Source organism: Phaseolus vulgaris, chromosome 5, assembly GCF_051622355.1.
Source record: "Phaseolus vulgaris cultivar YP4 chromosome 5, ASM5162235v1, whole genome shotgun sequence".
Taxonomy (NCBI): Eukaryota; Viridiplantae; Streptophyta; class Magnoliopsida; order Fabales; family Fabaceae; genus Phaseolus; species Phaseolus vulgaris.
In genome coordinates this window covers 4,081,248-4,107,472 of record NC_143502.1, presented here as the reverse complement: position 1 = coordinate 4,107,472, position 26,225 = coordinate 4,081,248, and the positions used below count along the sequence as shown (strand labels likewise).

At 32.7% G+C, this 26,225-nt stretch overlaps 2 protein-coding genes and 3 non-coding genes across 7 annotated transcripts; 1 reads left to right on the top strand and 4 right to left on the bottom strand.

The window, feature by feature from the left end:
• Nucleotides 1–241: 241 nt before the first annotated feature.
• On the bottom strand, nt 242–321 carry TRNAL-UAG (transfer RNA leucine (anticodon UAG)). Its single transcript has one exon. It is a non-coding gene; the product is annotated as a tRNA-Leu (tRNA).
• A 6,648-nt stretch (nt 322–6,969) lies between these two features.
• Nucleotides 6,970–7,049, bottom strand: TRNAL-UAG (transfer RNA leucine (anticodon UAG)). The gene has a single exon. It is a non-coding gene; the product is annotated as a tRNA-Leu (tRNA).
• A 3,425-nt stretch (nt 7,050–10,474) lies between these two features.
• On the bottom strand, nt 10,475–10,554 carry TRNAL-UAG (transfer RNA leucine (anticodon UAG)). The gene has a single exon. It is a non-coding gene; the product is annotated as a tRNA-Leu (tRNA).
• A 3,745-nt stretch (nt 10,555–14,299) lies between these two features.
• Nucleotides 14,300–19,868, bottom strand: LOC137834902 (protein N-terminal asparagine amidohydrolase family protein). 3 transcript variants are annotated; one of them, XR_016521022.1, is made up of 9 exons: nt 19,624–19,820; nt 18,108–18,284; nt 17,112–17,176; nt 16,913–17,012; nt 16,753–16,791; nt 16,464–16,655; nt 15,747–16,028; nt 15,444–15,563; nt 14,300–14,805 (listed from the first exon to the last, which is right to left on the bottom strand). XR_016521022.1 is itself a non-coding variant. In XM_068643131.2 (9 exons), the coding sequence occupies exons 1-9, from the start codon at nt 19,681–19,683 to the stop codon at nt 14,700–14,702; spliced, it is 1,038 nt and encodes a 345-aa protein (XP_068499232.1). In that variant the 5' UTR covers nt 19,684–19,868; the 3' UTR covers nt 14,300–14,699. The 3 variants fall into 3 exon arrangements, 2 of the variants coding, with proteins under 2 accessions (XP_068499232.1, XP_090158580.1); XM_068643131.2 differs by having other exon boundaries at nt 15,850–16,028; nt 19,624–19,868; XM_090302454.1 differs by lacking the exon at nt 19,624–19,820 and adding an exon at nt 17,929–17,950 and having other exon boundaries at nt 15,850–16,028; nt 18,108–18,247.
• Nucleotides 19,869–24,519: 4,651 nt separating this feature from the next.
• LOC137836148 (uncharacterized) lies at nt 24,520–25,011 on the top strand. Its single transcript, XM_068645003.2, has one exon. The coding sequence runs from the start codon at nt 24,520–24,522 to the stop codon at nt 25,009–25,011; it is 492 nt and encodes a 163-aa protein (XP_068501104.2).
• Nucleotides 25,012–26,225: the final 1,214 nt, after the last annotated feature.

Sequence of the window (26,225 nt, the reverse complement as noted above, 5' to 3'; positions counted from 1 at the left end):
TTTATGTTTTTTTTTATAAATTAGTAGACCAAAATCGTATTAGTGAAATTTTTCACTTTAAACTATCATCAACTTTTATTATCAAACTCACCTAAAATATATTATCCTCTAATATAATTATGCCATTAAAATTAAAGATTATATAAGATGATCCTAAACATTTATCATTATTATTAAAAGTACGCTATTTTATTTTTTAAAAAATTACAAACTTTCTAAAAAAATAAAAGAATTTAAGAAATGACAGCTGTGGGATTTGAACCCACGCCCTTTCGGACCAGAGCCTAAATCTGGCGCCTTAGACCACTCGGCCAAACTGTCTTATGATATTCACATTTTCTTAGTTATATATTAAAACAAATTATTTAACAAGTATGTATTATAAATTATGCTTTAGTAAGAAACAGAAAAAAACTTAACGGAAATAGTTAAAAATATTTAGAAAAAGAAAGAAAGAAAAGGTTTACATGTTGCATATCTGCAAGATTATTGGGTTTTAATAATATGAAGAAAATGTTACCATATACAACAGTATCAAATGCAGTGTAAAATTTAAAGAGTTTTAACAGCATTCTTAACATATCATTAATAACATTTAAGAAAAGGTGTTACCTACCTCTAGATAAGACTACAACTGGTTGTGTATAAGTTAGCATCATAAACTTATCAATTCAAAACTTAATTCAAAACTTACTTAATGACCAAAAGTTACATTTAAATTTATAGATCTTTATTATGGTTACAAATATTTCTCTTTTTGATCAAAATCAATTCATTTATTTCTTCATGACACTCTTATTTGTCATTAACTCATCCACTAACTAGACATAAAATATATTTTCTTGTCAACCTGCATATGTTTCTACTAAATCTTTGTTTAATATTTCATTTAATACTTGTATTGATAAGTTAAAAAAAATTATTAACACTTATTCTATTGTAATAATTAGTTGAGATAATTTTTGGATTTGTCATTGTATATTAAATATTTGTTTCATCAATAAAATTCAATATTTTTTTGTTTCTCACTTCAATACAGAATAAGCTCACATGTAGCCAGAAATCTCTATGCTATGAAAAAGGCTGAAATTTTGATCCTAGTAAAAAACTTTATATTTGAATCTTTGAAATAGGATCTTGGTCAATGCCACACACTCCAAAGTACCTTTGGATCAAATCCAAAAGTTTGAATTTCATTGTAATGAAAAATATAACGAAGGCATAAATGGAAGGAGTTAGAAGGTTTTAGGGTTGAAATTAAGGCTACTAAGGAAAAAAACAAACATTTTCACATTACAAAAAAACATGTTTATTAGCATGGGTCAAAAAGGGACACTAGCTATAATAAATGGACGCAAAAGTGTAGTTATCATTAAAATTTGGAAGCTAATATGCTGACATAAAAATAGTGGCGGGTGTATGGGATGGGACACAAGTGGTGTGTTTTTTGCGTAGGCCTAACATGCTCCCCACACAAAATTATATTTTATATTGTTTATTTAAAGAAGCATGAGTTTAGCCTACATGTTGGCCACATAATTTTTAAACAAGCGTGGACTTAGCCTACATGTTGCCTAAACAAAATTATATTTTATATTGTTTATTCAAAGAAACATGGGCTTAGTCAACGGATTGACCACACAATTTTTAAACAAGCGTGGGCTTAACCTTCATAATTTTATTACATATTTAAATTTAATTTAAATATATATATATATATATATATTATGTTTGCGTGGGCTTAACCTACAAAATTTTAAATTTTTATTATTATTTATTATTTATAGTTTCAGTTGTGACCATTTGACATACACAATTTTTTTATTTTATTTTTTAGTTTATGTTCATATAACTCACTCTTACCCACGCTTTATTTTTTTATTTTTTAATAATGAAGGCTTAGTGGATACTATTTAGGGTTCTTAGCATCACCTTCACTTTCTTTTACAGCTAATTTTACTTTTTGGTGTAGTGTCACTAGCATTACAATAATTTTTTGTATTTTTGTTTTCAGAAAAAAACTAAGAATAAATTAGATTGTTCATTTAGGTATCTAAAACTTTCTAAGAATCATTCTTCAAGAACATGTTAAAAAAAAGGTTTAATTACCTTTTTCGTCTCTATATTTATAACCAATAGTCAATTTGGTATAGTGGTTTTTAAAAAATTCAATTTGGTCCCTAAGTATTTTAAAATGTATTCAAAATGGTCATTTATGTTAAATATCACCAAACGGCGTTAAGTGGTGCTTATGTGGTAGACACGTGTAAGTTACGTGGATTGTGCTTACATTACTTTGGTGAATACTGAATTAGGGTTTAGGTTATTCAAATTGGGGATTTAGAATTTCTGATTTAGGGTTTCTGATACGAGGATTGCTCCCCTGGTTGGATTCTGTGGTGTGCTTCCCTGCTTCGATTCCATTCGGAGGTGTGCTCCCCTCATTCGATTTTGTGGTGTGATCGTGAGTTACGATGGTGAGCTGCGTTCCCATGGTCGATTTGGAGGAGCGATTATGTGGTGTGGTCCAAAGGTGGTGAAGGGGCAACGATTGTGATCCAGACTGTGGTGTCGTTTTGTGGTTGCTCCTTTATAAGGTTAGTAATTTTTGACTTAGTTTCAGAGTGGTTCTGTTTTTTATTACTTTTAGAGAACATATACAGAGTTGTTTATGATGTAGGGTCCACCATGTGCAACATTTTTTTATGTGTGGTCCAACATTTGGTCTCTGACATAATTTTGTGATGTGTGGTCCAACATTTAAGTGAAGGTTTGGTTTGTAATTTGTTTGTTATTTGTGGTCATATGTATATTTATATTTCACAAGAATACCTTTTATAAAGTTCATATCATGAAAGAAGGTCATTTTCAACTTGTGGTCCACCATAGTGGGATATTTTGTGATGCGAGATATGTTGGTGGTGATACATCAACATGGTCATGTGACAGTGATAGATGGAGTTACTTTGAAATAGTTGGCATCCTAAAGGAGATGGGGTTTATATCAGTACAGGAGATGTGCTATTCACGTGGAGGTTGTGAAGAGTTAGAAAATACATTAGAGGTTCTGGTTGATGGTGGTGGTGCAATAGAAATGCTGAAAATTGCAAATACACATGGTGAAGTTCATTTATTTTTAGTTCATGTTGCTTCAGATGCAAAAGTGATGTTGGTTTTAGGTGATGGAGTGGAAGCCGAAGGTGTTGAAGCTGATGTTGAGGATGGTGGTGGTCCCGAAGGTCTTGAACATAATGTTGAGTATGGTGGTGGTGTGGAACCCGAAGGTGTTGAACCTAATGTTGAAGATGGTGGTGGTGTGGACATTGGTGAGCATCATGGTACGGAAGGTGTGGGTGAGGAAGATGATGAGGAGGATGAAGGTCATGGTGCTGGGCATGCTTCAGAAGATTCTTCTTGGTTAAGGGAAGTTGAATTTATTGAATGTGAAATTGAAGTTCAGAGTGAGGGTACTAGAGATAAGGGTGAGGTTGACGGTGAGGGTGAGGGTGACAGTGAGTGTGAGGGTTCTACAGATAAGGGTGAGGGTACTATAATTAAAGGCGAGGTTAGGCATAGATGCCGAAGTAAAAGGCGAGCCAATAATCCTATTGAAGGTTTAGAACCAAATTGTACATATGATTTGCATGATTTGGGTGTTGATGACGATGAAAGTGAAGGAACCTTTGTGAATGATAGAGGGCTGTTAGATACAGAGTGGGAATCAGAAGAGTTAGCCAGCATGAGACATACCTCTACCATTGGAGAAAAGTATGCAGTTAACTTGGAGCTACATCAGTGCAGCTGTCGAAAATGGATGTTGACTGGAATACCATGTTGCCATGCACTTGCTGCCATGAAATTTCTGAATGTAGATCCAGTGAACTTCATTTCATTTTGGTACAAGAAGGAAACATATGCAGAGGTGTACAACACAATTATCTATCCAGTTAATGGTGAACAAGTATGGGAAAGAACTGAAATGTCAGATGTTGTGCCACCTCCCACAAAGAAGATGCCTGGAAGACCAAAAAAGAAGAGAAGGTTAGAGCCATGGGAGGTAATGAAGAACAAGACTCAGTTAGGCCAAACTGGGTTAAAGAAAAAATGTGGGATCTGTCATAAGCTTGGCCACAATAGAAAGTCTTGCATTGAAAAGCCATCTGAACAAGGTTCAAGTGCAAAACGACCATCTCACCCAAGGCCATCTCAGCAAGCTCCAAGTCAAGCAACTACAAGTGCACCAGGGCCACCTCAGGAAGCTCCAAATCAGGCAGCTATAAGTGTACCAGGGCCATCTCAGGCAGCTCGAAGGACAACAAGATCAACTGCAACATTTTCAAGACCCAACACGAGGCTTAAGTTACAGTCCATCAGAGGCCGTTTTTGGAAGCCATGAATGCTTTTGGAACTCACTCATTTCTAAACATATGTATTTTGAAAAACAATTATTATAGGACCAAACTGTGGTAGCTCTTATGGATTCATTAATGAAGAAAATTTGCTTGTGCTTTATCTTCTAATGTATTACATATCTTTTGTATTACTTTTACATACTTTACCTTTATATTATTATAACATCACAGTTTTCCTCCATTTATTTAGTCTTTGATGAGATTGGCCTCTGCTTGCTTTGAATTTTCTTGTTGTGTTGTCCAAATCAGAGTTTTTAATTGTTCATGATACTAATCAGTTTACTTCGCTCATTGCAACCATTGTGAAATTGTCCATTAGACCATTATGAGATGCATATCACCTTATTTAGACACAGGATAGCTGAACTTTATTGTCTCATAAAAAAGTAAAAGCTTAAGATGTATACTAGATGCAGTATTTAACATTAATGTTCAAGCTAAGCAAGTCTAACCCATGTTAGTTTATTCTGATACTAATTTCAAGAATGAATTTGCATCTTAATTTGGTTACACCATTCTTATTTTCCACAATGCCAACTTTTTCAACCCCAAAATTATGCAGCACCACAAAACAAGAAAATAGTACATAACTTCTATGCCAACCACTTGCTAAAATTCATTTTTCATTGATACAGATCTCAGGATACATATTACATACTAGACATAATCAACTCAACACACTAATACATATTACATTAATTCTTTCAATCATAATCCCAACCAAAACATACATTCAGACGTCACTCAAGGGAATTTTAAGAAAATAATCAACATAGCAAGGTTTATTACAACAACAACACACAACCCTACTAACAACATCTTTATCCACTTTCTTGACATCTTCAAACGCTTTTCCAAGCTACAAATCTTGTTTCTTTGTCTAGCAATAGTTCCATCTTTGTCATCCCTAATGTCTTCAATGCACTTGCACCATCTAAAAAAATTGCATCTCATGCTTACGCCACTCCTACTCTGTATTAGACAAAACCATAAGCAAAAAATCAATACCAATGCATTTTTTTTTCATAAGCCATAGTAACCGCAAATTCCCCACAATCGCAAATGGGAGCAACAAAAGTCGTCCTACTCCCACCACCATGGCTAGAATTCGATCGTTGTTGTTGCACTTCCATTCGGTTACAACTACATGATGATACAGATGCAGATCTATACACACACATTTCCACCACAAACGGAACTATACCCACGAACGAATCACAAACCACAAGATGGCACCACAGAATCGAATGAGGGGAGCACACCTCCGAATGGAATCGAAGCAGGGAAGTGCACCACAGAATCCAACCAGGGGAGCAATCCTCGTATTAGAAACCCTAAATCAGAAATTTGAAATCCCCAATTTGAATAACCTAAACCCTAATTCAGTATTCACTAAAGTAATGTAAGCACCATCCACGTAACTTACACGTGTCTGCCACGTAAGCACCACTTAACGTCGTTTGGTGATATTTAACAGAAAGGACCATTTTGAATACATTTTAAAAAACTTAGGGATCAAATTGAATTTTTTAAAAACCAGTGTACCAAATTGACTATTGGATATAAATATAAGGACGAAAAGGTAATTAAACCTAAAAAAAAATGAATGTAGACATTGTTCGATATCCTACTTTTGAAGACAAACAAAACAAAAATATTTTCTTGGTACCAGATAAGGTTTTGTAGGATACAAAATAACTATTGATTTTGCTGATAAGAAAAGAAGAAGGTATGTTGATTAAAAAAACTGAATCATCAAGAATTATTCAAAATAAGTAGGTTTTACTGATTTTATTTCAAGGCTTTTCCTTTTTGCATTTCTATTATTACTAACTGCACAACTATACTAATTAAAAAGATAAAAAATACTCATTTTCATTTCACAACATTACTATTGCCATAGTTGTGTCATTATCACTACACTTTCGTTTTCCGACTCTTTGAGAGAAAGAAGAAAAAGAAGAAGAAGAAGAAGAAGAAAGAAAAAGAAGAAGAAGAAAGAAAAAGAAGAAGAAGAAGAAGAAGAAAGAAAAAGAAGAAGAAAGAGATTGTTTTAGGGAAAAAAACTCATTTAAAAAATTATGATATATGTTTTTGAAAAGTTTATTCTGGAGATTCTATTATGGAAAGCTTGTTCTGAAACGTATTTCATGTATGATGAAAGCTTGTTCAAAAAGATTTTTGAAACACAGAATTTGGAAGTCACTTTTAGGAAGGGTGAAATGGCATTTTAAAATTATGGGAGTACAATTAAAAATTATGGTGGTACAGAAAGAAAAAAATAATCTTATTTTAGTTCATTGATGAGAATCCTTTTTTAAAATCTACATCGTTTTAAAGGTTATGATAAATTTTTAAATAAGATAATGATTTGAAATATATAAAATCAAAATGAAATATATATATATATAATAATAAAAATATAATTATAATATAATTTGCAATCAAAACTAAAATAATAACATGATGGTAAGCATTTATCAATATTATTTATTTTTTTCTTAACATATTGTAATTTCTCTCTGCAAAGCCTTTTTTTAAAAAAATAAAAAATAAATGACAGCTGTGGGATTTGAACCCACGCCCTTTCGGACCAGAGCCTAAATCTGGCGCCTTAGACCACTCGGCCAAACAGTCTTATTGTTTATATTTTACTTAGGCTTTAATTACAAATAATTAATAAATAAGTATCTATTAACAAAAATAGTTGAAAATGTTTAAAAAAGAAAGAAAGAAAAGGTTTTAAGTCTTTTCATTTGATAACATTTAAAAAATTGTAATTAGTTCATAATTCTCAATCAAAACGTTATTTATACTTTTTAAATATTTAAAATATTCTTCTTATTGAAGATGAATGATATGTTCTTTCGAAGTGTTGTAAGAGTATAATTTAATTTTTGAACTATTCGACTAAGTGGTAGTACACTCGCATAAGATTCTCTAACGCTCAAGTCAGTAAGAATAGAGAAAATACGAGTAAATAAATGAGTATGAGATTCAAAAGTACTTTATGAAGAAATGATGTTATTTATAGCCATTGGGCCTTGATAGATGTTCAACAGAGTGACTTTTTTCACGTAACCGCTATGCGACATTGTATGATGTGTGACCTATATTTTAGGTTATCCTTTAGGAACTTAACTCTATAAGTCGAGTTATGAGGTGACGTGGGTGATTGACACCGAGTTATAAGGTTAACATGAGTTGTTAATACCTATTACTAGTTGAGTTGCAAAATATTTGCATGTGATTTTTGTCCCCTAACGATTAATGAATATTTAATAATAAATGTCTAATAACTATATATCTACTAAATACATAATACAAATAAAATTTTAGATACTCGTTTAAAGATATAAAATACAATTATGAAATTAATTGAATTCATTTTTTAATTGTATAAATTTAATTTATAAGTTGTAACACTAAACATATTATTAAAGAGTTGATCATATAGTTTTTTAACATTAAAAAATATTAAATTACACATTATCATACATAAAAAGTATTGTGTACATTAACAAAGTGACTAGTCATGGCCAATTATAAAAATTATCTCATAATTTTCCTATAACAAAATACCAAATGTTTATTTAATCAAATGTTTCTACCTTTTTCTCATGTCTCCGCATTTTAATAAAATATTTAATGGTTACCAGACAAACTATATCCTTATTATTGGATGAGAAATTAATAATTAAGTTTCAGCGTACTTATAAATTTGAATATTTTTTAATTAACTCTCAATTAAATTTGTTGGTTTATTAAGTATTTAGTTTTATATTTTTCAATTGAGTTCTTATTTTTTATTTTTTCATTAATTAGGTGTCGTAATTGTTATTTCATTAAAATATACCAGTTTTATGGCTAATATAAAAAGATATTACCGTTAATGTAAAATTACAAGTGACTTAAATTTATTGTCTTTATTATGGCTACATTAATGTGTTGGATAACAAGAGATTTTCATCATCACCGTATATTTTATTATTATTATTTATCTTCTTCCTAATTCTTCTTTATTTCCTCATGGGATTCTATGCATATCCTTAAGTCTCTACATGAAGTCATTATTGATTTCTAATGGCAACTTATGATGTTGTAAGAAAGAACTTCATTATAACATTGTGATACTTGAGAACTTTTTCTCCTATCTCTAGATAATACTACTATTGGTTTTTGTTAGGTGTATACCATCAAAGTTAGCATGTGAGATAAACTTGATCAATTCAAAACTTACTTAATGACTAAAAGTTACACTTAGATTTATGGTCTTTATTATGGCTACATTTTTTTCCTTTTGGTCAAAATCATTTCATTTCTTTCTTCATGTGACTGTCATTTGCCACTAATCAGACACTCTAGCCTTTCACTAGCATTTCTAATATCACACTATGGTGGATTGAGGGCATCATCAAATTGATTCTCCTACGACAGTTTGTTAGCTTCTTAACTGAAATTGATTTGATTAACATGTGAGACGAGTTGTCATCTATATGAACATTTTCTAGTTGCAACTCTCCATCCTCCAAAGCAATTTCAAAAACTATCATATATGTTTGGAATAGTTTGTTCTAGAAATTCTATTATGGAAAACTTATTTTGAAACACATATGTGTTCTTCAAAACTTGTTCCGGAAAGCTTGTTATAAAAATTTTGTTCTAAAGAGCTCGTTCAAGAATGTATTTCATGTGTTAACGTGTTCCAAAAATTTTGTTATGGAAATTTTTCTTTAGAAATCATGTTCTAGAATTTATAGAAAGCTTGTTCGAAAAGATTTCTAAAACACATAAATAATTTCTACGAAGGGTAAAACAATATTTTAAAAATTAGGAAAGTACAATTAGAAATTATGAAGGTGCAAAAAGAAAAAGTTATTTTAATTCATTGATTATATTCCTTTTTAAAAATTTACAATGTTTTAAAGGCAATGATGAACTTTTAAATAAGATAATAGCTTAAAATTTATAAAATCAAAATGAAGTATATATATATATATATTTACCTTTTAAAATTATTCACAAAGTTTGGAACCTCAATTACTTTGTTAGGAGGTGATATGATCTAGAATGGATAGGGAGAATATTCAAATCAAAATAATTCAAAGTTGAGAAAGTAATATGATATTGGTGAAGAACCTTAAATAAGAAGGGAAGAAGAAGCATCAATATATTAATCATGGAAAAAGTATATCACCATCATGCATGATTCAAAATAAGGTTTTTCACAATTTATTTTTTCGCATATATTCATACAAACTCACCTTGTAATGACAATGCAGGTTGACTTGTCCCATTTTAGCCAATTGTATATTTGACCCGTAAAATGTTGATCGAGTTGGCCCGTCCTACATAAAAATTATGGGTTATTTTGTCGGCATGCCCCACATAATGATTACCTCATGAATCTCAGACGAGTCCACATAAATAAAATCTTAAAAAAAATTACATATAAATGTTGCAACAAACCCACAAGTTTATCATTGACAACACAATTCAAATAGGCTAAAAAAATATAAGATTAACATTTACATTAAATAAATACATCAAAGTTACATCTTTCACGAACAAGAAAACATAAAAAAGTATAGTAATTAATTATCATCTCGTTTTGACTTCAAATGCATCACTATTATTGTTCAAGTTCAATAATATGTAAATATAATACATTTTTTTTGTAAATTAGGCGGATTAATCCTGTCATTAAATTGTTCGAACTACGAGTTACGCACGACGAGCCTCAACGAAGCAATAAGTTAAATATTCAACTCACTTTGTGTTTTTCCTACAAGCTAGTAGACTAGGATCACATTGACGAAGTTTCTCACATTTAGACGATCATAAACTTTTGTTATCAAAGTCACCTAAAAGACATGATATAAACAACTATAATATAATTATGCAATCAAAATTAAAGATAATAACAAGATGGGTAAACATTTATCAATATTATTAGACATTATGTTTCTTTTTAGTTTCTCTCTACAAAGCATGTCCATTTAAAAAAAAAAAAAAAATTACAAGCTTTTCACAATTTTACATTAATTTTAAAATTTATGAAATGACAGCTGTGGGATTTGAACCCACGCCCTTTCGGACCAGAGCCTAAATCTGGCGCCTTAGACCACTCGGCCAAACTGTCTTATGTTTATTATATTTTAATTTAGCTAATTATCCACAATTACTTAATAAGTATCTATTATAAATTATGCCATTAGTGAGAAAGAAACAAAACTTAACGGAAATAGTTGAAAATATTAAAAAAAAAAAGGGTTTACATATTCCATATCTTCAAGATTATTGGCTTTTAACAATATGAAGATAATGTTACCACATACAACATCAGCACTTTTACAAATGCAGTGTAAAATATGTGGTTAAAGGCTTTTAACAACATTCTTAACATATCATTAATACAATTTAAGAAAAATTACTAACTTGTTACTTTTGTAAAATCTTAAAAAGTGAATTTAACATCATTTTAACACATTATCAACATTTCAAAAATGTTTTTAGTCTATTCCTATGATAACATTAAAAAAAATGTATTCAATTGATAATTGTCTACCATTAAAAGAAAACGTTATTTTTTTAACATTTAAAGTATTATTTTAGATATTCGTTTAAAGATATAAAATACAATTATGAAATTAGTTTAATTCATTTTTAATTAGATAAATGTAATATATAAGTTGTAACACTAAACATGTTATTAAATAGTTGATCATATAATTTTTGAAACATTAAAAAATATTAAATTACACAATCGTTTAAAGATATAAAAATACTTAAGAACATAAAAAAAAAACCGCACCAGTATATTAATTATCATTCATCAAAACTATTAAGTACATTAACAAAGGAACTATGCATAGTCCAAGTATAACAATTATCTCTTAATTTTTCCAAAAAAAAAAATACCAAATGTTTTTTTTAATCACATGTTTCTAGCCTTGCAAATCCCTTATTAATATATATTATCAGAAAAACCAAATGTATCCTTAATATTGATTGAGAACTTAGTAATTAAGTTTGAACTTTCTTATAAATTTAAATATTTTTAATTAAGTTTTTATTAATTTTTTTGGTTTATTGAATATTGAATATTGAATATTTATGTTTTTTAATTGAGTTTCTAACATTTAATTTTTTGTTAACTAGGTGTCGTGATTTTATTCATCTTATCATTTTGTTTATTGGTTTTCATGTGTTAAAAAAAATATAAAGTTTATTGGTTAATATAAAACAATATTGCACTTAATCTAAATTGACAAGTGACTTTTATTACTCTCATTGAAAATGTATTAGATAATAAGAGATTATTCTCATCACCACATATTTTTCTATCACTATTTATCTCCTTCCTAATTCTTCTTTATTTTCTCATGGGATTCTATGTATATCCATAAGTTTGTAGGTGAAGTCATTAGTTATTTCTAATGATAATTTACGATGTTGTAAGAAATAACTTCCTTATCAACATGTGATACTTGAGAACTTGTTTCCCCTCCTCCATATAAGATTACAATTGGTGTTCGTTAGGTGTATACCATTAAAGTGGACATGTAAGGTAAACTTCATCAATTCAAAATTTACTTAATGACAAAAGAATATACTTAGATTTATTGTCCTTATTATAACTACAGTTTTTCCTTTTGACCAAAATCAGGTTATTTTTTTCTTCATGTGATTGTTATTTGCCACTAGCACAACCATTAACCAGACAAAAGGACTATTTTCATAGATGGTGATTTGAAAAAAAAAATATGTCTTAGTATTTATGATTTATTGTTTCTTGTGAATTCGACTTATCTTGTCTTCTATGCTTTCTACATGGTGTATATAAATTTCCTTTTACTTTATTTGATTTTTTTAACTCAGGTTTCTATAATTTCTTTTTAATCTTCATATGACATTTGTATTTATCTTATAGCTAATATTGATCACATAATTATTGGGATTTGTTTCCTTATAATTAACTCTATATTTCCTAAAATAACCAAGAGGTTCATGTATTTATAGGTTTAATGATATCATTATTGTTATACAAAAAAAATGGCATCAAAGTCATCCAAAACCTATCTTAATCAAGTTCTTTAGAGGTATTTTCCACCATTATCGGACTACTGTTTGACCGTTCAAGATATTCATTACTTGACATGATGAGGTATTTTGGAAATCTCACATTGATTATATATATATATATATATATATATATATATATATATATATATATATATATATAAGTGTCATGAAATCCTCACCTTACATAGGTTGAGTTTTACGGTATCAAAGCTTTTGATCTTTAGGAGTCTTTGATTGTGCTATCAACCCTAAAATCTAGCCTTCATTGATGTGCCACTCTAATTACTATTGTAACCCTTACTATGCATAACCCACCATGCTGGAGAATTGTCGAATGTCCAGCCCACAGGTATGTGCTCTCAATGCTTCAAGTACACATTTTTCTCACTATTAGATACTAGACTCTAGAGCCATTGACCATATGACCCATACCCAAATACTTCTCCACATATTCTTCATGTCCTAACAACAAGAAATTTTTCACTTATAACAACAAGAAAAAGAGAGGTCCAAATAAGCTCGTCCATAACCTTAAAAGTTTCATTCATGTCCCTAAATTGTCCATTAATCTGATTTCTATACAAAAACTTACAAAAATCTTTCATGTAATGCTGTTTTTTCAAGGTAATTTTTGTATTTGAGAGGACAAGAATTCAGGGAGAATAATTGGACATACTAGAGAATGGAATAAACTTTATCACATGGAGGAATCTAATAATCTTATCAATAGTCACTCTCTCATACTTAAAACTACCATGACTAGTAAAGAGAAAACTCAATTATACAATTTTCGACTAGGACATCTTTCACTTCAAGGGGTAAAATTGATTTTATCTTCCTTCTTTAAGAATTTAAAGGCGGAAACTCAATGGAGACTCCAAACTAACACAAGATCAAATTATATTTTTGAAATTTTAGTCTATTTTACATAGAATGTCTCATACATTTATTCTCACCCGCTAGACATCAACATTCAAATATATCTTGGAAGATGAGGTAAAGCTATATAACCAACCAACTCTCTTTGACACAACTACTTTTAAATTTTGGTTTAGCTACTTATCCTATACAATGTGCACTTTTACCATGTGTTGGTAGATAACACTCTCCTACCAAGAGAAGTATCTACTTCCACTCATCCAAGAGATTGTGTAAAGAAGAAGATCATATCATTTCTTGTGTACATTAACAAAGGGACTACTTGGTCCAAGTATAATAATTATCTCGTAATTTTCCCACAACAAAAAAATACCAAATGTTTTCTTTAATCACATGTTTCTAGCTTTTTCTTGTGAACACCTTTTTAATAAAATATCTAATCACATTATATCCAGTCTAATTATCCATTAACAAAACAAACAACAATATAGATTGTCATTTTGTTTAAGAAAGGTACTCCTAAAGAAATCTCCCTTCACTTTGTTAGTTTCATTGATCAACTAATATTCATTTTCACGGAATCTCTTTAAGAGTTGTCAAACAGATTATATTTGCAACAAGCTTATCTCATATAACACATGCTCCAACAACTTAATGAAGAGTGCTCTTATTAGATATTTGTAGAAAGTTGTAATTAGGATATTTTTCAAATCTTCTTTTATTTCTTATTTTCTTTTGATTATAAAAAAAAATTATTGAATGCGTGTAACAATCACAATTTCTATAATCCTCTCTTTTTACACATACCCTATAATTTTAGAAATAATATTACACAACAAAAAACAGAAGGGGTAGATGATGATGGGAAAGACCAATGCTTATTTGCACAATACTATTGGAAAAAGAAAGATAACAACATAACCTTTGAAACACAATTCTCAAAACATTCTTGTTTGTTTCAATCAACAGGAAACGGTGTATTTTAAAGAATGTATTAAAGAACCTGTTTTTCTTACCATATCCTAAGCTTACGATAGAGCTTCACAAATAATGGCTAATCTTCACCCCATTTCTGTTCCATTTATCAGTTTCTCGGATTTTCTGGCATAATCATATTCCGAATGTTGTCCTTAGCAGAAATTCTTCTCGAAACAATGCTAATTAGATACTATATTTATTAGTTTAAAACTAAGACACCATAAACCATTTGACTGCAATTGATAACTTACATGAATGACAAATAAAACGTCCAATGAGAGATGAGCATCATAACAAGCTAATATAATTATTAAAAGGATTAGCCAAAGCCACCTTGGAATGTCATTAAGACCTTATCCACCTTTCATCAGAACTTCTAGCAAAAATGCGAGGCTGCTTCTTGGGAAAGGTTTCTGTCCAGTGTGGATGCTCGATCAAATAACTCCACTGCCTGAATATGTGATTATTATTACTATTATCTCGTGATGTTTATACATATATGAAAGTCTAGGAAATAATATAGGCTGCAGATAGATTTAGATATGAATCTAATAATTTTACTATATTTGCATAGAAAAGTGCAGATAATTATAATCTTATAAAAACTCTGCACAGAAGAGAATACACCAGAGAAGAGAATAAGATCCAAAAGTTTGAATTTCATAATCTCCGAAGACAAATGAGGATTAACCAAGGCAAATAAATAAAATATTTTGAAGTTTTACAGTTGATTTTTAGGGTAATGAAGCTTTCCAGTTGAGGCCATAAGATTTTTTTTTTAAATTTCTTTTATCAGAAAAACTTAGACTGTTCATTTAAGTATATAAATTGAAGAAAATCTTTCAAGAACATCATACAAAAACTATGATTCAAAAAACTGTAAAATCCATCATCTGAAGACAACAACGACCATATTTTCATCCGACTAGGTGAGCTTGCCTATATTGATTGGATGATGCCATTGAACTTGGTTAAAAACTGAATTATCAAGAATATTATTTTCCATGAGATTCTTTTTAAGAAATGATGGATTTTAAAATAAGACAATAGCTTGAAATATATAAAATTAGAATCAAACATATGTTTTACCTTCTTAAGTTATCCACAAAGTCTGGCGCCTCAGCAGTAGGTGAAGTTGAGCACATTGAAAGAATTTCCGAATCAGAATAGTTCAGAAGTGACAGAGCAATATGAAATTGACGAAGAGTCCTAGATAAGAAGAGATCAAGAAGCATCAGTATATCAGAATGGAAGAGAAAGGATTTTGTGAATCAATATCAGATCTAACCAGAGAAAATATTTAATTCATTACTTCCCAATAAGAAAACAATTTTAACTATCATGAATGGCCTAGGACAATTTATTTGTCTATATATGTTAATACATGCTCACTTTACAGGAGTTTCTTCCTATATCATTTTATTTCTGCATTGGCTTCACAAGTGTTTTCCACGAGCAAGATTTGAAAATGAATTCACGAAATTTCAGTTGTTACCAGCGACAAGGAGCAATTTTGAAACAGTCAGAGCCACAATCATATGTTTCTAGTAACTTCCCATTCCAATTGGCATCTTCATAAGAAGCAGATACTCGTATTCTTCTAACAAGCTCATCTGGACATCTAGAAGTTCCATCAAAAATAGCTGGGAAGACAATACCTGATGCAGTCTCCACCTGAAATAATGCATAGAATAGAAGATGTCAAAGATCCCATCTAAAAGTTTGAACATATATGTAATTATTCACTAAAAGAGTGCACAGCTTTTACAATATCTTTAGAATATTATTAAAAACTCACTTAGTTAGTTAAGGAAGTGATTTAAGCAGTGATTTCTTATTTAATTAGAGTTATTAGGTTATTAGTTTCACTGTTAGTAAGCTTAGGCTTAAGGCATTGTAACACCCTAAGATAACTGTACTTAATTATTTTTTATAATAGGAGAATTAGGTTATGGCATTGTTACCAGTATCCATATCTCTTTTCTTTATAATTCTGTTTAATTAGAATTCTTTAACAAAGTAAATATGCTTTTGTAATGATGGTAAGATGTTTATCACATACTGTAAATGAACCAGACGTAATGACAATATTTTAAAGCAGAAGCTGACCACAAATCCATTGAAAAAGGGGTATGTATTTCCATCAGAATCTCTTCTGGTATTATGTCCAAGAACACAGAACGTTCGGATGTGAAACTTCTCATCTCTTGACCTTAAAGTATCAACAATCTTTGAACACAGAGGAAAGGAATAACCATCCAAATATGCAGGGCTTTCTGATATTGCGCTACCATTTTCATGCTGCACAAAAGTTCAACCGATCCAGCTACAATTATACTGTCTGAGTGGAAACTAAAAATTGAAAATTCACTAACAAAGCAGAAGACCCTGGTCAGACTTGCAGTGACACGTCTTCAAACCCCCCTATGAGATGCACCTACAGTTGGGACAAAGCAACTTTTATTTCAGAAGATAATCTAAGTAAAAAAGTAGTCACTGAACAGATTGATGACATAAAACTGTTATAGAAAGTAGAAAATAAAGAGAAGGAAAAGCACATCCAACTCGGTCTCCAAACTGTTCGCAACAAGTGATGATAACATTTGGGAAAGGCCCATTTCTACAATTTTTGGCGAATCCAAATGAGCAACTGATGTCCTGCATTAAAAATAATAAAATATAAATTGAACAACTGGTAGAAGGAATATTTGTGAAACTTAATATACAGTAATCTAGCCACAAATTCTTACTCCTTACATTCCATTTTTTTGGTTCCGGATAACAAGGCCAACACACGTTGTTGCTTCATCAGTGCCAACAAACTAGTGATATGGGAGGAAAAAGAAGCACACGAATAACATTTTTAAACAAGAATAGAAAAATTCAGTAAAATGAATTGAAATATAAATTGCCAGTCATACAGGCAAATTTGATGATTCCTCAGATTACTCGGAATAATCTATGAAGATCAAAGAAAATGATGGAAAATAATCCATAGACATAAAAAATTGCAGGCAAATTAGCAGAAGTCACATAGCAATATATATATATATATATAGACATAAAAAATTAAGTTGTAAGCAAATAAAAATAAAAGGTATAAAGAATAACACAACATTAATTCAAAGTTCAATTGGACGAAGACTCATCAGAAATGAATGACAAGAGGATGCAGGATGAGTGTCACAGCCAAGAAACACATTGGCCACAATAGCAGACAGAGCCACAATTGCAGATCCAAGAAATTCCACAATGCAATAGCGCTAAGGCACCACTATAACAGCTATTTAACATCATTGAGATTACTAAAGCACTATAGGCCTAGGTTTATTGAGTTAATATAAAGTTTAAAACATTAATTAAAGCATCATATTTTAAAGTGAATCTACATGCCTTTTGGTCCTATTTTCTTTATCGGTTTCTCTAACATAAAGGAAGGCCAACAGGGGCCAAATAAAAGAAAAAAGATCAAAGAAATACACAAGGCAAAAATGGACAAAATGGGATGCAATGCAAGGCAGAACTCAGAATATTCAGGATTGGAAAAAGAAATTCCACAGATGATGTTACTTACAGTTCAATTAAGTATGAATGGCCTGCATGCAAAAGATTATTAGTGGCATAAAACAATGGACTATGAACTGGTATAAAATTAAATTTACAATTTTACTCGTCACTAAAGTAAAAGGGTAACGGTTGCGTTTAAAGTAATCTATATTATCTTAATGACACTACAGAGGGTTAAAAAGTTACATCAACGAGGGCAGGGTCAACTGTAGCATATTCTTTCTGGAATATATAAACCCATTTTGATCTCTCTGAACCAGGCTCATCAGATGCAATGAACTTCCTCTCTGGATTAGCTTTAAAAGAGCTTGAGGCTGATATCAGATTGGGATTTTCCAGCAAAGCAAGTAGAATATCATTTCCCTGTTCATAAGCACAGAATGCAAGTCTTCACATGCTTATGAAATGATACTAAAATCATATTTATACTTGCATCACAAACCTTGTAACTTCCAATCATGCAAACAACAACTCAATATGTCATGCATTTTTTCAGGAGCTATGCATTAAAACATAGCCTAAGAAATAATAAGCTATATCATTACATCTTTCTATAATTCCTTGCCTTTGAGGTGTAAGTTACCATAATTTATTTAGTGAAGAACATGGCAATTTGTAGACAAGAGGTCCTATGTAAGTATAGAAGGTCAAGTGATAAGTCTATGCACACAAAATTGCTATATCCATGTGTTAGCAAGCCCAATGACGAGGCAGACAGGCCCAAATGAAGTGTCAAAAAGCCCTCTTGGCTAAAGTCCTTCATCCAGTAGGAATCAGGCTTTTACAGGTCTAGGACTAAAAATAAAAGGACTGTTAGGTCTCTCTTGTTACAACAAAACCTACGACGTCTGTATGGTGAACTCGAATGAAATACAACTTTAGCCTGTTTCTTATACTTTGACCCTATTTTATCTATCACCATGCCTTCAGTTTTCTTAATCTTAGATGCCTTCAATTTTCTCCATCTTAGATTTTGTTCTCAGGAAAACTAATGAATGAATCACACCATTAAATAAGTGGTCCAAGTATCATTTAAAAGAAAGCCACAAACTTAACCCAATTGTCCAGTAAACAATACAGACAACTGCTACTGCTGCTACCACCACAGCAGTCACTGCAACCACCCTTGCCACCGTCAGCATCATAACCACCGGCACCACTACCGTCATCATTGTTGTAGCCATTACTACTACAGCCGCCACCTCAAGCACCACCGCTACCAACCCACCACTCCAACGCCACCCCCACTATGGCCACGTCAATCTCCACCAATTAACTCCGAATTACAAATCGTGACTGATTTGTGTGCTTTGGATTTCACATTTAAAAACTAAAACTCCCACAAAAAAAAACTGATCCTAAATTACAAAACTAAAAAAATCGAAACCCAATACTGACAACACTCGGAAGAGGTCCTAGAGAAATGGGTCTCACTTACATTTTCCTAGTTTTCTTCTATGATTGTGCTTCTTCTAAATCAAGTAAACTGTATCAGAAGAACAAGTCAACAAGAATGCGTAATCCAAATAGAACATGCCCATCAGAGAATTCCACCAATTAATTAAAAAGTAATAATATTTGTGACATATATAGCCAGAAGAAAAGTGAATAACGCATGATGCAGTGAAAATAGTTAGTTTTTTCACTTCGTTATCACGAACAGGGAAATGGGTGAGAGAGAGAGAGAGGAAGAAAGGGGTACCTGAGGTTGAGACGGTGAGGATGAATGGGTAGAGAATGGATGGCCATCAATGAATATCATGGCTTCTGGGTATTGATACGAATTCACCAACGACTCAACGAACAGAAGAAAGCGTGCTTTGGTTGGCGTTCAAAACAAGCTGTTTTGCTCACTGGGTCATATGTTCATGTATGTCTAAAATTTTTTAAATTCGTTTTAGTTTGTTTTTTAAAAAATGTTTTATTGTAATACTCTAATTTTGAAATATATCATTTTTCGAGAGAAGTGATTTAAATAACATTTGAACGACCAAAATTAATATAATTTAGAATGAGATGACTAAAAGCATGTGTCTGACTTAAAAAAATAATTAAATTTGAAATATTTTAAGAAACATGTGTTACTCATTCTTATTTTTAAGTTTGTTGGAGAATAATATTTTATTTTATTATTCTAATTAAAATGTCTTGGGCTAAAACATTCAAGCGTTTCTCTGTTGAAATGTATATCTCCTTCCTTAAGATTGAAACTCACTTATAAATAAAAGGTTACTGTTTCCTTATGTCTCACGTAATTAATATATTTGTTTTTTTTTTCTTTTACTAATCCAACATTAAGATATTTATATTATGTTAATCCGATATGTTCTGGTTATATAAGGAAAGATTTCACATATTTCAAAAAATTAATAAGTTACACATGAGTGAAAGTCTCAGCATCCAGTCAGGATCGACCGACACGACTAAATTTATTATGCCTAAATAGAAGTGTTGGAGATCCCACATCGACTAGAGATTATAGCCTTTTATTGTATATAAGTGGGTGCAAACCTCAACCCTATGAGCCGGTTTTATGGGGTTGAGTTAGGCTTAAAGTCCACTTCTTAATAAGAAGATTAACAAGACTAATTAGTTATCAAGTATTAGGTAATACAGTTTTAATCATGATCCAAAACCTTAATCCGAATACCAAAATCTCACTTGAGCATCGGAGGTCTTTTGCAGGTACCATCCGAACTTGGAGTTTACAAGGACGAGAGGCAGAGTAGTGAAATGAAAGGAGAGTTAGACCGATCGACCGAGAATGAAGACAATCGTTCTCTTGGTTCCAACCTTGTTTGATAAACATTATTCTTTTAATAAAAATGTTTATTGTTATTATTAGAAAATTTAGATAATTTCATTTATACTCTAGAAAAATTTCATCTAAAATATGATATAACTTGTTCATTAAAAATCTAACTTGCTCATTAAAGAGTATAAAAGTTTCATATGACAAATCTAAAAGTAAAAGTAAAGGTGATAATGCGGGTTAATTCGTCCCACATAGATCCATTTCGTATTTGGTCTGCAAATGTAGGTCGGATTGGCCCGCCCCGCATAAAAAATGTGGATTGATTTTATTGGTCTATCCTGCATAAGAATTGGTTCGCGGGCCTACGAGTCAGCCCGCAAATTTTTATTTTTTTTAAATTAATGAAAAATAATTTTTTAGATATAAATTTTGAATATTTTTTTTTTATTTAGACGAATTAGGTAAATGTCTCATAGTATTATTCTCACGACATATGCATAATAAGATACGGGTAAAAGTTTCAAAATGTTTTTTCTTTAGTTCCGAGACGTGGAATTCAGAGACTTCCAGGTTTATAAAATTTGGAAGTTGAAATTTGTGTTCCATTGTACAATATTATATAATGCATAATACAAATTTGTATTATAGATTGTAGAGTTTTTAATGGATCATTTACAAATTTTGAGAATATGAGACTGCATGAAGAAATTATGGGGATGTAAAAACTTTTCTAAATTTTTAACCTATGCGGGTTATGTGCTCAAAACATATAAGTATAAACATGGTCATGTTTTGTGAGTAAGATGATATATTAGTTTAAACATTAGATCATGTGAGACACAAGTGTTTTGTTTGACAAACGATACAACGTTATGTAATCTTATCTTTATATCTAATAAGCATAGTTGATACTTATATGCATTACCACAAAAATTACTTTAGGTAACAACATAAAAGTGTGGCCTAAACTTTAGGCAACGATTTGACAATTATGGAATATGTTCTCCTGAATATTACTTAAATACAACGATTTTTATCATATGACCACATTTACTTGTCAATTGTTGCTATTCATATGTCACAACTTTTCCCATTCAATTTTATTCAGCCATTTTACAATCATAATTTTCATTTTTCACACCTTTGTAACAAAATGACAATGTTTTATAAAAAAAAAACTTTGTTTTAAAAAAATCATTATTATTAAGAATAATAATATGTGATTCACGATTGTCGTATTTTTTTTGAACCTTTTTTATTTAATTAATACAAGTAAACAAAATTTATCTTATTAAAATAAATTTACTAATTAAATATACATATTAAAAAGAATATTTTAATAATGTGATAAATTTCAAATAATTTATGTAGAAAAAAACCATACACCAAAAAAAGTTTAAATAATTTTAAAACTATATTAATTTAAAATTTATTCCTCAAAATATATTTTATATGATATAATAATTACAAAATAATATTTTCTAACAAAAATTAATTTTGAATTAAATAATTATATTTTATTTAAAATCACTTTAAAATAGAAATTCAATATATTATATTAATGTATATCTAACATTTTTAAAAAATAATATAAACTAATTTTTAGAAATAAAATTTAAAATGGGCAATTTTTTAGAATTAGACATGCGTTATCTTAAATTTTTTATTTTTTAAGGATAAAATAACAATAAATAAATAATTTAATAAAATTAATTAAATAGATATGTATCTATTATAACTTTAACTGTTTTACATTTTATTTATTTAATACACTTAATAAGATTTATAAGTGAATAGAATTTATTTTATTTAAACTAAATTCATCCGTTAAATATATAAATGAGAAAAAAAATAACAATGTGATCAAATTTAAAAAAAACATATTTTAAATGATTTATGTAGAAAAAAACATACATGTACCGAGAAAAGTTTAAATAATTTTAAAACTATATTAGATTAAATTTTATTCCTCTAAAATATGTTGTATGAAATATAGTAATTACAAAAGAATCTTTTTCTAACAAATTAATTCTGAATTAAATAATTATATTTTATTTAAAATCAGTCTTAAACAGAAATTCAGTTAACATATAGTATATTAATTATATCTAACATTTTTAAAAAATAATATAAACTAATTTTTTGAAATAAAATTTGGAATGGAAATTTTTTAGTTTATACCTAGACATGTCACTTTTATCTTAAATTTTTTATTTTTCCGAAAATAAAATAACACTAAATAAAGAATTTCATAAAATTAATTAAATAGATATGTATCTATTATAACTTTAATTGTTTTACATTTTATTTATTTAATACATTTAATAAGATTTATAAGTAAAAAAAATTATTCTATTAACACTAAATCCATCCATTAAATATCCAAATCAGAAATAATTTTTTAATAATGTGATAAAATTTATTCTACATGCATACTTGGTTAAAAATGTTAATAAATATTAATTTGAAATTTCAATTTAAATATAATAGCAAATTTTATTTGAACATTTATATGTATTTTAAATGTTAAGAACCTCCAAAATTTATGTTTTATTTAAGTTTTTAATATTATAAAATTGTGATATTATGTTTATAATATTTTTTATATGTTATTCCGTTGTTCTAATAATTTTAAGAATAGTGTTTCAAGCATAATTGAAGTGAAATTTTAAAAACATAAGTTGTTATTATTATCATTATTATTGTACCGGTACTGGGCGAGACTGGGACCCACCTGGCTGCCCGATGCCCAGTCAATCTGACCGAGGGACCGAAAGGCCGATACCCCTTGAAGACTTGGCCGAGAGACCGAGAGGCCGAGACCTTTTGGAGACTTGGCCGAGCGACCGAGACCGTTGGAGACTCAACTGAGACGGCCGAAGGCCACGGGTATTTGGCCGATGGCCAGCCCTCACCACGGGTATTTGGCCGGCCGAACCCCATTACAATTAACGCTCAAACCGAGATCAGTGAAGCTAATCCATCATCAAGAATTAGGTAATGCAACCCTAAGCGGTATCCACCTCGATAAGCGGGCCCAACAAGGTAGGCCCACTAGAATAATATAAATAGCACGCATTTCAAGGAGTAAGGTATGTCATTATTACTGTTCACCTACCTGAGAGCTAACCACCCGCTTTACTGACTTGAGCGTCGGAGTGCCTTCGCAGGTACCCCCACCATCCGGTGTTCACCCGACGACCGAGTCCCGCGTGCCAAAGGATAAGCAGGAGGACGAGAAGAATCCCAGCTCATCACATAGTCATCTGCCCGACCGAAGGAAGAAGAAGAAGACTTCAACAGTTCTCTAGGTCCCATCTCCCTAGCAGGAACAATTGGCGCCCACCGTGGGGCCGAGGGAAACTAGCTGAAGGAAAAAAGTAGATGGTTTAAACAAGAAGCATGGAAAGAATGACTGAAGCCGACCAAACAATGCTGCTGTTGTCTCTCCAGAGGGAGATGGCCGAGGAGGCCGCTCAGAAAAATGAGCAAGAGCTGCAAGTTCTCCGCAGGGAGAACGAAGATATGAGAAAGAAGCTGGGGGAGGGAGGACCCTCTGTCATACCGACGAACGTGGTCGGCAAGTCCTACACCTCTCCCCCCAACCCGGATGTGGCCGAGGGGACGAGAGGCCGACCCCCTCCCCGCGAGACTGAAATGGGCGACGAGTCGTGCCTAATCAGATCCACCCGGACGACCCTGACGGCCGACCCGAACCACCGTCACCCCTTTACAAACAACATCATCGAAGTCCCACTTCCTGAGAAGTGGAAGGGCTTCAACTGAGACCGATACGACGGGTCGACCGACCCGGACGAGCATACGGACGCCTACACCACCCATATGAGTCTCTACACCTCGGACGACGCCGTCTTGTGCCGAGTGTTCCCCACATCCCTGAAGGGTGCAGCCCTTAGTTGGTTCACCAAGCTCTCACCCAACACCATCGACAGCTTTGCCACGCTCGTCGCAAAGTTCGAAACACAGTTCGCGACCAGCCGGCCGCACCATCTGACCTCAATCGCCCTGGTAGGCATCCGCCAGGAGAAGGGAGAGTCCCTGAGAGCCTTCGTGGATAGGTTCAGTAAAGTGGTGATGAGCATCCGAAATCTGAGTCCGGATGTCGCCATGCACCACATGCTGACAGCCCTGCGCCCGGGGCCCTTTGCCGACAACCTATGCATGCAGCCGGCCGACAGCCTGGACGAGCTGAGAAAGAGAGCCGCTAAGTACATGCAGCTGGAGGAACTAAGAGAGTTCCGCAACCAGGCCCGTGCCGAGGCCGACGAAGAGAGGAAGGAAGAAAAGGACCGCCAGGCGCGGCCGAAACAGTGAACTGACCGGCGACGGGAGAATCGAGACCGACCAATTCGATTCTCGAGATACACGCCGTTGACGGCTGAAAGAGGGAGGATCTTGGACGAGGCCCTCAACGCCGAGTTGATCCCTCCCCCAAGGAAGGTGGCCAGCCCAAATAATGCCGACCGGAGGAAGCAGTGTCGGTACCACCAAAACACCGGACACTCGACCGACGAGTGTCAGGCCCTTAAGGATAAGATCGAGGAACTTATCCAGGCTGGGCATCTCCGCCGTTTCGTCAGGAATGGTCGAGACCCACCCGGCCGGGCGAATCCACCCAGGCGGACGAGGTCACTCCAGCGCGGCCGAGAAAACCAAAATAACAGAGACGACCGGCAACCCACAAGGGTCGATCCCCCTCGAAGAGATGATCCCCCCAGGGAGGGCGATAGGAGAGGTAACCGAGAGGTTATCAACACTATAGCCGACGGTTTCGCCGGGGGAGGAAGCACAAACAACGCCCGGAAGAAGCACCTCCGGGCGGTACACCAGGTAAACGCCGTGGCGTTCCGACCAAGGATGCCACCCATCACTTTCACGGTCGAAGACTTTAAAGGCGTAGACTACCGCCAGCAGGACGACCCGATGGTGATAGCGGTCGACATAGATCGATTCACCATAAGGAAGACCCTCGTGGACCAAGGAAGTTCGGTAGATATCCACTACTGGAAAACTTTCAAGGCCATGAGAATGACCGAGGCCGAGATGATGCCATACGACGACCACGTGGTAGGATTCTCGGGCGAAAGGGTGGGTACCAAGGGGTATATCGACTTGTACACCACCTTCGGAGAGGGGAAGAACACCAGGACCATCAAAATTCGGTACCTGGTCATCGACGCCAACACCTCCTACAACATCCTCCTCGGCCGACCATCCATCAACCGGCTGATGGCCATAGTATCAACCCCTCACCTCGCAATGAAGTTCCCTTAAAAAACAGGGGACATTCTCACGGTCCACGTGGACCAAAAAGAAGCACGAGAGTGCTACGCCGAGAGCCTCCGGGTGGAACCTTTAAGGGCCGACACCTCTCCCCTCAGAGCAAGGAAGTCTTCCCGAAAAGACCGCTCTCCCAGGAAGGACCGACCAAGGGAAATCAAGCCAACCGTGGCGTTGGTAGACCTCGACCCCCGGGCGACCGAAGACAGACTGGAGGCGAGAGAAGAGCTAAGGAGAGTCCCCCTCCT

Coding starts and splice junctions, on each gene's coding strand:
- LOC137834902 (XM_068643131.2), bottom strand. CDS start 19,683: ATGATATTCATTGATGGCCATCCATTCTCTACCCATTCATCCTCACCG. Junction 16,792..16,912: donor GTTTGGAGACCGAGTTGGAT/GTGCTTTTCCTT, acceptor TCCCAACTGTAG/GTGCATCTCATAGGGGGGTT. Junction 16,029..16,463: donor CCTTTTTCAATGGATTTGTG/GTCAGCTTCTGC, acceptor GCATTATTTCAG/GTGGAGACTGCATCAGGTAT.
- LOC137836148 (XM_068645003.2), top strand. CDS start 24,520: ATGAGTCTCTACACCTCGGACGACGCCGTCTTGTGCCGAGTGTTCCCC.